Source organism: Ctenocephalides felis, unplaced genomic scaffold, assembly GCF_003426905.1.
Source record: "Ctenocephalides felis isolate EL2017-DRISC unplaced genomic scaffold, ASM342690v1 CF-g0.4_SCAFFOLD_01886, whole genome shotgun sequence".
In the NCBI taxonomy this organism is placed as follows: domain Eukaryota; kingdom Metazoa; phylum Arthropoda; class Insecta; order Siphonaptera; family Pulicidae; genus Ctenocephalides; species Ctenocephalides felis.
In genome coordinates this window covers 92,251,175-92,264,294 of record NW_020538040.1, presented here as the reverse complement: position 1 = coordinate 92,264,294, position 13,120 = coordinate 92,251,175, and the positions used below count along the sequence as shown (strand labels likewise).

The window sequence follows — 13,120 nt, the reverse complement described above, 5'->3', positions numbered from 1 at the left end:
ATATATATATATATATATATATATATATAAGGGTTGTCTTTAACAAGGATTTTTATTGATTTTTTTTGCTCCAAATGCTTCCAAAAGGATAAAAAAAATTCTCTGGAAGTTTCAGCACTTAATATTAACTTTAATATAGTCCGCAATTCAAAATTATGGAAACAACATGGATAAAATTCCATTTGTTTTTTTAAATTTTATAACATGGCATATATAATTTGATGGGATATGTTTTATTCTATTTTATTCAACGTTTTTATATTTCTATTAATCGATAAAGCTATTTTTATTTATAAATATATTTTTTAAGTTTTAGAAGGAGAATTTTATCGACGTTTCCAGCCATTCCGAATTGCTTGAGCCAAAATTGCAAAAAGTATCTTCGTATGTATGCAAGGCATAATTTGACATTCCGTCGGCATTTTTTTCTTGAATTTCGCATTGATTTCAAATTGAAAAAGCATTTGAAAAACTCGATAAGAACTCGCGTTGATTAATTTTGCGAGACGATCGGTCAAGCTGTTTTTATAGAATTAGCGAAAAAGTGCAATTTCTTTTATCATTTTTATTATCGATCCTGAATGGAATATTTGAAATTGAAGAACTGTTGAAAAGATATCTGTTGGGAATTGTATTGATTAGTCTTTGGTGAAGATCGACTGCTACGTTTATTCCTTATTAATTGTTACTTTTTTGACTATTTTAATGAAACTTTGTGTAGAGATAGATAAATGCCATGAACCTGGTCTCGACAAATATTTTTAAATATTGTAAGTCTTATCAAAGGCGATTAATCATAAAAAACATTTTATTTTGGAAAAATATATTCTGAACCGTGTATGTTCTAAGCGCCAGTTCGTGGTGCACCATAATTGATACAATTACATTTAATTGAAAGATATCAATTGGAAATTGAATTAATTAACTTTTAGTGGATGTGGCAACTTTGTTTTCGAGATTAACAGTTGAAATTTTGATCTAAATAGCTTGGTCCTTATTGATTAACATGATTATTTGCTTACATAGGAAAATTCATTTAACTTACCTTAAGGCAAAATGCCACTTGCATCTAGTTATCTATTTTCGAGAGAAAACGGAATACTGAATGATATCAGGTTGTCCGAATATTTTTTAACGATAACTTAGTTCTAAAGAAAACAAACACATGTGCAATGCATTACATTTGTATTTTATATTGTTCCATTTATGCAAACTTATGAATAAAATAATAACTTATAAATAAAGTACATATTATAATTTTGCTTATATGAGTTCCGTAATGATTACGCGTAAACTTATAAATATTTGATAAACGTAATATATCAACTTACTAATTTCAATCTAAAGTATAGTAAAATTATTATAAATCTTGCGCAATTTTTTGCAATTTGTGCATTACAATCATTGTAGTACACCGCAATTAATCGTTCCTTATCTAATGATGTTTAAAGCATTGATAATGCCCTCGATTTTTTTTTTGTAATTTTTGATAATATAAGATAAACTAATGATACTAAAGAGACAATATAATTTTATATAATTAATTCAATCATGACTAATTATTTTTGTCGTTTTTATTTGAATAGAGTTCCATGTTGTGACCTTCCACGGCCAAATAATGTGAGTCAGTCTGTAGGCTTGTACTGGATTAATTGTGGCCTTCCAACAGATCCATAATTTGTACCTGTGTGTCTGTATACCAGGGGTCGGCAACCTGTTGTTTTAGTCTGGAATTTAATATGCTGTTAAAATTGATATTGAATAGCAGAGTATTCTACACCATCGCTCATGAAAACCGTAATGCTGTGATTTCCAACCTGTGGGTCGCGAGTATTTACAAAATTAAATTAAATTGAAAAAAGGTAAAAATAAAATTAGCTGTCATATCGAAAAGTATATAACCTTCTTATACATATATTATTGCATGATTAATTATAAGATGTAATTGACATTTTTAAATTTTCATGATTACTGTTAGTATTACGAGTTTTTTTAAAACTTTTATTTAAAATAATAATCACATTAAATAATCTTTTTTTTGGATGATAATTGTTCAAAATTCTTACTGAATGGCTGAAATTGCATAAACATCTAATATTTTCAACATTTGAAACTTTACACCAGCAAAATTTGGTATACTAGTGCTTTTAAGCCAATTGCTAGCTATATCTTTATCACAAACTTTTATTTATTTAAGTTTACTTATTTAATCATTCATTTATTTAATAAATGCCGAAGGAAAAGATTTGCCACTCTACTAATTTTAGGTTTCAAGTCTATCTGAATCGTTTGACACTAAAATGGAAATAACTGTGTATGTGTTTGTATGAGTCAAAATTTGACATTTTCTTAAAAAAAACGGCTGCACCAATTTTAAGATTTTAATGAATTTGTGCTGATTAGTTTCAGATAAAAATCAGCCGGGACATTTAGTTGTATTGACGTTTTTAGTAGAACTTTGTATGGTTATTTGAAGTAAAAGTTCATGATATTAACGAACATCTTAAAGTATTATGGGCCTACAAAAAGTTATATGCCCATTATTCCAATAAACATTGGGATAATGGGCCATTTCAAAAGTTTCTAAATTTCAATTCTTGTTAATTAAGTCGATAATTAACACACATCGAAAAGTTTTTGCAAATTGTCTTAGGACATTCCGCCCACAGCTAGATTTTTTTTTATTATTTTTAATTTATAGTTTTTAGTATTGACTATTCGATTAATCAAGAATGTTGCCTTGGATTATGTTCTCCTGTCTTCGGCATAATTTTTTCTCCTTTCTTTTTGCACGAGAGAATTATTTACTATACACAATTAAACATTTCGCAAAGAACTTTTCAAGTTCCTCTGTCTTTTTTGGGATCATCTCAAAAAATGAGGTTTCTCATTAAACAACTTTAAAAATGTTGCTCACTGCTGGCACAGACAACTCACACAATAAAAGTCAATTAATATTGAAGATATTATTCGAACGAACATATGTTACATAATAAAAACAAAATATGTGATGATAGTTTGTATTGCGCATCAGTCGTATGAGATAAATCATGAAAATTGATCAATAAAAACATATAAGTGAGTGGGTATTCGTGAAAAAAATTATTTTTCAAAAGAAATTAATATGAATAAACCAAATTTAATTATCAATATTATGATCTATCATTTCAAAATAAATTTATTTTTATGAAAATAAATAAAAAATAATGAGCAAGAAGCACGTCTGTGGCAGAATTAGGATCTACGTTTTTTTTTTTCAATGATCAGTCATAAGAAATGCTTTGATAAGTGACCAATACTTCGTTATGGTACGTTGACATTCTAGTTTTAAACTAGATAATAAAAGAAATTTTTGTAAAAAATTTAATGGCAAAACTTACTTATTCGTTTACAAATCACGTTGTGTACCAATTCTTCTAAATTATGATCGCAGTGGTCAGAACAAAAAACGGCGCAATTAAACAAGTGTTTTAATGCACTACAAATGTGTGTGATTATTTAAAAGACGTATGATTATATATATATATATATATATATATATATATATATATATTTTGTATTTGCGTAAAAATACGTCAAGAAAAAGGGACATTTGAATATCATCAAAGAGTGTTTTAAATTTATTCGTTGATACAGTTCTCACAATAGCGTATAGTAAACAATTTATTTTAAATGCTATTTACTATTATTGCAAATCAGCACAACAAAAATAGAATTAATGATGATTTTGCGTAATTTAAATTTGATTTTGATAATTGTTATCATAAAATTATTTATCTTATGCTGGAGAAGTGTATAAATCAAGATTTTCTGCAAAAATCCAAATCATTTTGATGTTAATGGTCATTAGACAATTTAAACAATCAAATAGTAATTTTTATCTAAAATGTAAAAGTTATCTAACATTCTAATTGAATAATTTATTTTGCAGGCTACAATGATATTTGCACTGGTTGTTGGTGGCCTAATATTAGGAGTTTTGCTTTATGTTGCTGGGACATGGAATTATAAGTACTTCGAAAAATTAGGAATACCTTACGTGAAACCAGTACCATGGCTTGGAAACATGACTTCATTCGTTTTCAGACAAACGTCTTTAATGGATTTTATTGCAAATTTACATAAAGCCTTTCCTGATAGAAAGTAAGGTTTTAAAGTATTTAAATTTTATTTTTGCATCATCATGTGAGATAACAATTTTTTTGTTTCAAATATAACTCAACACTTTTAATTCTATTCTGAATTCAAATTACATACTTACATCCACATAGTTTATTTTTCTGTTTACAAATAAGTTATGGTTTATATTATTATTTTATCTGCTAATATATTATAATATTATTTTTTTTAGTATTATATTAAACAATTTTAATTTATTTTTAACTTTGAATTGCTAATTTTGTTTTCGACCTTTCAAGTCATTCTGAGTTGTTTAAGACCAAATAATATGTATTGCATATATGTATTTGCGTGTATGTGAATGTGAGACGATTTCTGATTTCTCGACGACGCTTTATTAAAATCGATTGAGGCGATTTCAAAAAGTCTATAAAACTTAATAAATAATTTCCTTGGTTAGTCTTTTAACCGTTTCCAAAGGATTAGCAGAAAAGTGCAAAAAATTTTTCCCACATTTTCATAAAAGATTCTGAACCGATTTTGAAACTTATAAGATATCATTTGAGAATGGTGCTAAATAGTTTCTGGCAAAGAATGGTCGGGCTATTTTTTTTAATATTACTGTTAATTATTTTTTTTTTTAAATCAATCATAAATTAATCTGTTGGTTTTTTATTGATCAAGTCAATTATTTACAAATGTCGGGTAAACCTTATGCAACTTGCCTTAAAGCAAAGTGCCACTTACACCTTTTGTCAGTTTTTGTTTTACTGTAGTATAAATTTGTATGTTAATATTTGTTAAAATGATGAATGGCATATTTCTATGGTAAACTGATTGTCACAGTTTCATAATTTATATTATTTATATTAAGTTAACAAATTAGATATTAGTTACTAAAATATGTAGTCAACATATGTAGTTGATTTTGATCTTACTATATATATTTATATGTATATATATATCCAAAATTTATTTAATAGTATATACTAATTTCAGATTTATTGGAGTATATGAATTCAGAAATCCAATTGTTCTTGTGAACGATCCTGAATTAATCAAACAAATTACCGTGAAAGATTTCGATCATTTTATTGATCATCGATTTACCATAGATCCTAATGTGGAACCAATGTTTGGAAGAAATTTAGTTTCAATCAAAGGAAACAAGTGGCGCGAAATGAGAGCTACTCTAAGTCCTGCATTTACTGGAAGCAAAATGCGAAATATGTTTGTTTTAGTCACGGAATGTGCAGAAGAGCTCATTAAATACTTGAATTCTTTAGAGTCAAAAGGTAATATAAGCTTTTATTATTTTATTGAAATAATCTTATTCTAATAATAAGCAAAAATGTGATATGCTGAACAATATTCGCTTATTGCGTTAAAGCATAACTACATATTATTTACATATATTTTGCAACATTTTCAAAATATTACATACAAATGCAAATATAAGACGATGGCCATCGTTTAACAATAATACGAATACGAATACGAATACATTTCTTGTCTTGTGTTCTTTTAGAAGTTGTTAATATGTAGTAGATAAAGCATCTATAGTGCCTTGTCCTGCTTTTAAACTTCTGTCAAAGTTTGAATCATTTTCAAAATTGTATTTATTTTATTTTTTATTTTTTAATTCTATTTTTAATAGCAATCAGAATACATGACATTTTTATGAGCTATTTGGCTTATGTCATTCACTCGCATCCGATAAAAATTACATTGTTAGTTAGAGAATCACTTCAATAAGTGATTCTACTATTCTGTTCATATAAAGTTATAAAGTTGTGATAGTTCTAAGGGTCCTCCATCTTTAGATAGCTTCTTCTTCAGTCTTATTGAAGCTGGTGTCTCGAAAAGCTGAGTGACAATATAGTTTGTAGTTTATAAAAATGTTTTACACTGTTTATTTGTATAATTCTTTATAAATTCAATATGTAGATCATTGTGTAAGGTTTTATTGCTAACAAACCACGAAGCATCAGTAATCTGTCTTAATATTTTCGATTGGGCATGTTGCATTAGCACTATGTTGGAACTGCTCGCGCAGCCCCACAATTCTATGCCATAAGACCATATTGGCTTTATTACTAGCTTGTAAATTAGAAGTTTATTTTCAATAGATAGAATTGACTTGCGTCCCAGTAGCCACTATAGTTCAGGGGTTCAAATTTTTATAGTATTTAATTTCCGCGAATCCTTCTTCCACGTCAACCTGCAATTTAAATACACACCTAGGTATTTGACACATTCAGTGCTTGGAATTGCTTGACCATAAAAATGTACTCCTAGGCATGTTGTCTTGTTCAGTGTAAATGTTATATGCTTAGACTTGCTCTCATTTATTTTTATTCACTATTTTTTTGTCCAATCCTCTATAACATTTAGATGCCTTTGTAAAGTTAGCAAAGCCTTAGATGCATCAGCATGTGTCGAAAGAACTGCTATGTCATCAGCAAATGTAGCTGTTGTGGTTCATTGAAAAGTTGGAAAATCACTAGTAAAGAGGGTATATAAGAAGGCTGATTGGTCTATATGAGGTAACCATATTAGGATCTTTTCCGCTTTTATGGATCATTTTTACTACAGATGTTTTATAAAGAATTGGCCAATAATTTAATCTTATTGTTGAGTTGAATATATACGTTAGAAGGATGAATCCTTACTTTGGCAGTTCTTTCAACATTTTTGACGTCACTAAATCATAACCTGGAGGTTTATTATTTTTCAGTTTACTAATCTCTTCGATTATTATCTTTAATGAAAAGAACTTTATGCTGTTGTTCATTGAGTTCTGAAAAGGAATTATATTTGAGCTAAGACCTGCTGCGTTAGAGTAATCTGGGTTCTGTTTGTAAACTTTACTTAAATAATGAGCAAATAAATTTGCTTCTTTTGCATCACACCTAGCCCAAGATAGATGATTGCCGTCATCCCTTCTAACAGGCGGATTTTGAATGTGGTTTTAATTTGTTTTTAATTGGTTCCAAATTGAGTTATCAAATCTATTTAGTTTTGATACGTAATTGTTGAAGTTTTGGTTTGAAATTTCTTTCAATCTGAATTTTAGTTTATTGTTTAAATTATTGTATGTGTTCTTATCCGATGGCGTCTTGCTTTTCTTTCATATTTTTAATTTCAAAAGACAGAAGTTGATACTGCTGAACTGTTGTTTCTGGAGTAGCAGCTAAAGCTGCATCATGAAGGGTTTTATTAAATTTATCAATAGCACAGTCAACTTCCGATGAGTTTTTAAGAGGCATAGTTCCCGTGTTAACATGTTTTTAAATTCAGTGAAGAATTGATAAAATTCATTATTCGCAGAGTTGTTATTTTCTATATTTGTGCTTTCGCTTCTATTGGATTTCATGGCTTGAGAATATGACATGTGCTCCGTGTTTGTTAGTCTACCAAATCGTTGTGGAGTGGCTGCAGTTTTGATCTTTATAGGAAAATTGTATGATTGTTTCGACCCATTTTTGTTGTAGGAATCATTTTTAGATTTGTTTTGTAGTCAATTCTTATGGGCAGAACAACCTTTGTAGTTTTCTGTGTGAGCTTCTTCAGTTTACACAAAATGCTGGAGATTCTTGCGATTTCGTACCTCGTTTACTGTCATTTGGGAGCCAATATTTTGAATATTGGTTCATAATCTCAGTCATAGTGATGACAGATCTGTTTTCGAACACCAATTATATATTTGTTTTCTTCTTGCTCAGTTAGTTTCAGTTTTATAAAATATAATTATTACCGTAATTAAATAACCAATTGTCTGCCGTGGATATACTCGAACATCAACTTTAGCAATGCTCTCTTAGCTTTTGCTTATGAATTATTGAAGAATCGTTTCTTTTTTATTCTTTCTGCATAATATGACATACGCTATTACACTTTTAGTAGAGCAGTATTTTGGACACTTCAATTATTATATTGTTTCAAAAGTAACAATTCGAAGCTTTTGAAAAGTAAATTTGTTGAAATATTGCAGATCGAACAATAGAAATGAAAGACTTGTTCACTAGATATGCGAATGATGTCATTGCATCAGCAGCTTTTGGACTGAAGGTGGATTCTCTGAGAGAGCCGAACAATGAGTTTTATGTAATGACAAAAGAAATATCCTTGTTTCGTGGAATACAAGCACTTAAATTTTTTGGTTTCACAGCTTTTCCGAAATTAATGAAAGTAAGTGCCCTTATTCTATATAATGAGGAATAAATACTTGAACATACTATTTGAACACACACACATATGAATATACATAAATATATGCTGTATACTAAAAATGATGAAAGATTTTTAAAATAGTTTTACATGTAACGTTTTGTTCATAGAATCACTACATTTACCGTTTTGTTACCCAAGTAGTTAATTATTGTCATCTTTACAAACAGAAACCGCCCCACTCTAAAATATACATTTAAAAAAATATACGCCAGTATAATCTAGGTTTTTAAAAAACGGTATTGCAATTTTTAAACCGTCCGCCTCATCATTTGGCCGAGATATCAAATATATAAAAGTGGATCATTTTATCAAATTCATTTTTTGTTGCAACAATAGAAACGATCAACAATTAATTACGAAGAAATAAAATGGCAGATGTATCAACTACTTGGCACAATACCCAACAAATAGCATTCGAACAGTTTTTGAATTTTTAAAATTAGTTCAATTTTTTGGCTAAATTTTGCACTTATCTGCTAATTCTAATCGTCGCGACGAATAAAATTTAAATACTCAAAATTTCTTTTTTTTAAATTATTAATAATAAAAAAATACTACATTTTCAAAAATATGGATTTATTTTAAAACTGTCTTATAAACAATCTGTATTCGTTCATAAAACTTAAAATTTCAGACATTTATTTAAATATAAACTATAATTTCAGTTTCTAAATATTCAAATGTTTGGCCCAAGAATTCAAAAGTTTTATCGTAACTTGGTAATGGACACTATGAAGCAGCGTGATGAACAAAACATTGTTCGACCAGATATGATTCATTTACTGATGCAAGTTCGGCAAGGAACACTAAAACATGAAGAAGTCGTTGACACTAAAGATGCTGGTTTCGCTACAGTCACGGAATCGGAGATTGGAAAATCTTCCAACAATATAAGTAATGTTTATTTTACTACTATGCATTCTTACCTAAACAATGAGAAGTTCAGAACTGATAATTATTTGCTTTTTTTGGTTGAGTTTTAGTATATTTTCGTTTCTCACGAGCTGTTGAGATGAATTTTTTTTCTACTACGAAGCTTTTTAAGCCAATCTAGTGGTTGCCCATGTTTTGATGACCGGTCACGAGCTATCTCGTGCTATTATGGCCGAATTTTGCTGACCAAATCACGTATAAACTTGTAATTTTTTCACATCGCTTTTGTTTTCTCCGTTGGCTACAATAAAGTGCAATTGCAAATTTATAAGTCCTTATGCTTATTTATCTATGGCTAAGTCAGTATGGCAAAACTGTTTCTCTCGCTTATGAGACCCACCAATTCTTCTGTTGCAAAAATATAGAAATGTCAATAGCTGGTAAACAAAGTGCTAATTGTGATGATTTATTAGTGAGTATGTATGAGTGCGTAGCGTGTAGTATGGAAATCGCACTGATTATAAATTTAACGTACAAACCAGGCTAATTTGTAGCGCAACGTATGGAAACTGGCGTTCTGCTGGAACGCGTTTTATGGGAACCGCGCTATAAGTAACTCAAAAATAGTACAACACGCATCTTTTGTACTACGTTATATGGGGACTTAAACTGCTGGTGCATGGCATCGTGCCTTAAGGCAAATTGCTGGAACTTCCCTGGATTTTTGAGGTTTTCAAATTTTTGGAAAAAATTGACCAAAATGCTTAGAAGACCGTAAAACTTAGATATGCTAAAAAATTTTTTTGTCCTTACCCTTCGGGAAGTTCATGAAATAAATAAACACATAAGGTAAGCTAAATTGTAAGTTGTTGTCTGGAAGACTTCATATAAGGATAAGATAAAGAATATATAAATTATTTTATTGTAGAATTCATATAAGTATACGATAATAACAATGAACTGAAAACTAAACTAAAAAACTGTGTTCGATATTCAAAAATAAGGCAATGTAGTGGAAAATAAGTTAAAACCATTTACAATATCTAATTACTAGAGTTATTCGTAGATGGCGCGGAACGATAACAGAGGCTATTGTCATAGATAAATAAGTATAGATAAATAAATGGTTATTGTACAGAAACTTCGCTTTACGAATACCGTATTATAGCCGTAATTTCAGATGTACGTAGTATGGAAACTGCATCTCTATATTGCCGCGTTATAGCAGGGTTGACTGCATTTTCACTTAGTTGTTTTAACTTATAATTTTACTAACAATTTAATTTTGCCAAAAAAATATGAGTGCGATCTGTGGACTAACTGAAGCTGTAATGGTAAAAGCTTTAATAATTGATACGACTTTGTTATATTATAACTTCGCTTTCGGAAATTTATTTAATAAAATAAACTATTTTGTAAATATATATAAATGTATAAAAATTCTGATCGTTTATAAATTAATGAATTAAACACAAAGAATAGAAACATGACATCTAGTAATTTGTAAACGATAAAATTTGTAATACATTTTTATATATTTGTACAATAGGTTATATTATAAATTATAAATTAATCCTTGGATGATTTTTGGAGTTTATATTAATATTGCTTCAAAAAAAAAACAAAGAAAAATTTGCTGATTTCAAAAGACCAATTTAAAGAACCCAATATATAAACAATAGATTGTTTTTATTCAATGTCCATGAGATGAAATAGTGAAATCTTTTTTATACTTCATGTTTCATTACTAATATCAATATTTTGTGATACATGAATACGCAATCAACTTCTGGAAACTGTATGCTACATTCAATCTTCTTCAAAATCATTTTATTTCATATACTACGATTTCAATTATTAGTATAAATATAAAAATTATCCATTAAATTTATATTTAAAATAGCACACTGGGAAGATGATGACTTGACAGCACAGGCAGTAATATTCCTCTTTGCCGGTTTCGAAACTAGTTCAACTTTAATGTGTTTTGTGTGCCACGAACTTGCTCTTCAGCCAGAAATTCAGAAAAAACTGCAAACAGAAATCGATCAAGTCAGAAGCAATAACAATAAGATCACTTATGAGGTGATCCAAAGCATGAAGTACTTAGATATGGTAATTTCTGGTAAGCAAACTTATAATTACTTCAATATAAGTGGAATATGTTATTATTGTAATAATACTTCATCTATTATGTAGAAGAAAAACATCTTGTGTGTGCAGTTGTGTAATTTACATAAATTGTTAGATAGTGTTAAAACAAATGCAAGGTTTTAAGTACTTATCATTTGTATAATTGTACCATCTTTGGGAACTAATTTAATTTCGACATCTATTTCATCGAAATGGAATCGCTAAACTATTTCTTGATGTTTATCAGATTTTTAAACACTTAGTAAATAGTCTCATCCACCTGCCTTTATTTGTTATGATGATACATAATGATATACATATTTAATTGATTTATTTCATTGTCACCAGAAACTCTTAGGCTTTGGCCACCTGGTATCTTCTTGGACAGAATGTGTGTAAAACCATATACAATAGTAGATGAAGATAATAACGTTAAGATTGATGTATGTATATTTTTGTATATTATTTATAATTATCTATACACACACATTTATATTTGTTATATATAACGATTGCAAAGAGGAATATTACTGTCAAAGCACACATGTCAGAAATGATTTAAAATTTTCATTCACTAAATGCTGAGATTTTTAACTAAATGGTGACCAACGAAAATTGATGATGACTAAACGAAAATTGATGATGACTAAACGAAAGCCATTGTTAAACAAGGATCTCGATTGTGTGAAAGTTGAGAAGATAAATGCATTGCACAAAATAATTGAAGGTTTCGTAAAATATCTTAAATCCATTGAAAAGCTGATTATTGGGATATAGCATGTAATTTATTTAAATCATTATTTGCAATATTCTATACAAACGTAATAAACTCGAAACATTTCTTAAGTCAATGATCACTAGAAATGAAAATGATGGGAAATTTAGAAAGAGAAAAATGACAAGAATTGACTAATTACAGAAGAAATGTATTCCATAATAATAATGTGAAGTTTCACACTTATTTGGCTTTTTTCATACTCATATTTAATAGCAATCAGAACTTCAGTCCTATAAGGTATTGGACTCGAATCTCTCCTTATGTATTTATTTATCTATCTATATCAGTTAATCTATCTATATTCTAATTATTTTATTATTAGAATTTATCTAACGGGCCTGATATTTTTTTAGTAACTTTTCGTATCATCTAGGAAATTTTTGCAATTTGGCTGGAAACTGATGTGGCATCTTCCTCAGTTACTTTGGAAGCCTTGGGACATATGATGCTAATTTATTTCTTTATGTGTTAAATTATTTGAATTATTATCTTTACCTAGTAATCATGAACTGAACCAGTTGTTACAGTTTATTAGAAGGGTACCAAATCGACAAAATCTTATTGCACAAAAAGGAAAATATGTAATTGATTAAAGCTAACTATTTTTATAATTTTTAAATAATTTATGTTAACGGAGTTACTTTCTTGCCAACTTAATAAATATAATTTTTATTTATATAAATATAAACAGCTGAAACCTGGAGATGGTGTATGGGTGGCTGTGTCAGGAATTCATAGAAATCCCAAATATTATCCGAATCCAGATACATTTGATCCGGAAAGGTTCTCTGATTCAAATAAAAGCAGCATCGACCCTTATGCTTACCTTCCTTTCGGAGCAGGACCAAGAAATTGTATAGGTAACTTATTTATTAATTTAAGAAACGAAACTGATAATAAACTTTAGTATGACTCTTCTAAAATTGAAATGAGTTTTACACAATGCATACATGTCATATTTTGACTATATTAAATTAATATGAA

At 28.7% G+C, this 13,120-nt stretch overlaps 1 protein-coding gene across 1 annotated transcript; it reads left to right on the top strand.

The window, feature by feature from the left end:
* The first annotated feature begins 3,279 nt into the window (after nucleotides 1-3,279).
* LOC113378004 (cytochrome P450 9e2-like) lies at nucleotides 3,280-12,986 on the top strand. Its single transcript, XM_026618493.1, has 7 exons — nucleotides 3,280-3,308; nucleotides 3,932-4,143; nucleotides 5,119-5,414; nucleotides 8,114-8,310; nucleotides 9,018-9,246; nucleotides 11,129-11,350; nucleotides 12,828-12,986. Exons 1-7 carry the CDS (start codon nucleotides 3,306-3,308, stop codon nucleotides 12,872-12,874), a joined length of 1,206 nt encoding a protein of 401 aa, XP_026474278.1. The 5' UTR covers nucleotides 3,280-3,305; the 3' UTR covers nucleotides 12,875-12,986.
* Nucleotides 12,987-13,120: the final 134 nt, after the last annotated feature.

Coding starts and splice junctions, on each gene's coding strand:
- LOC113378004 (XM_026618493.1), top strand. Junction 4,144..5,118: donor AAAGCCTTTCCTGATAGAAA/GTAAGGTTTTAA, acceptor TACTAATTTCAG/ATTTATTGGAGTATATGAAT. Junction 11,351..12,827: donor CTTAGATATGGTAATTTCTG/GTAAGCAAACTT, acceptor AAATATAAACAG/CTGAAACCTGGAGATGGTGT.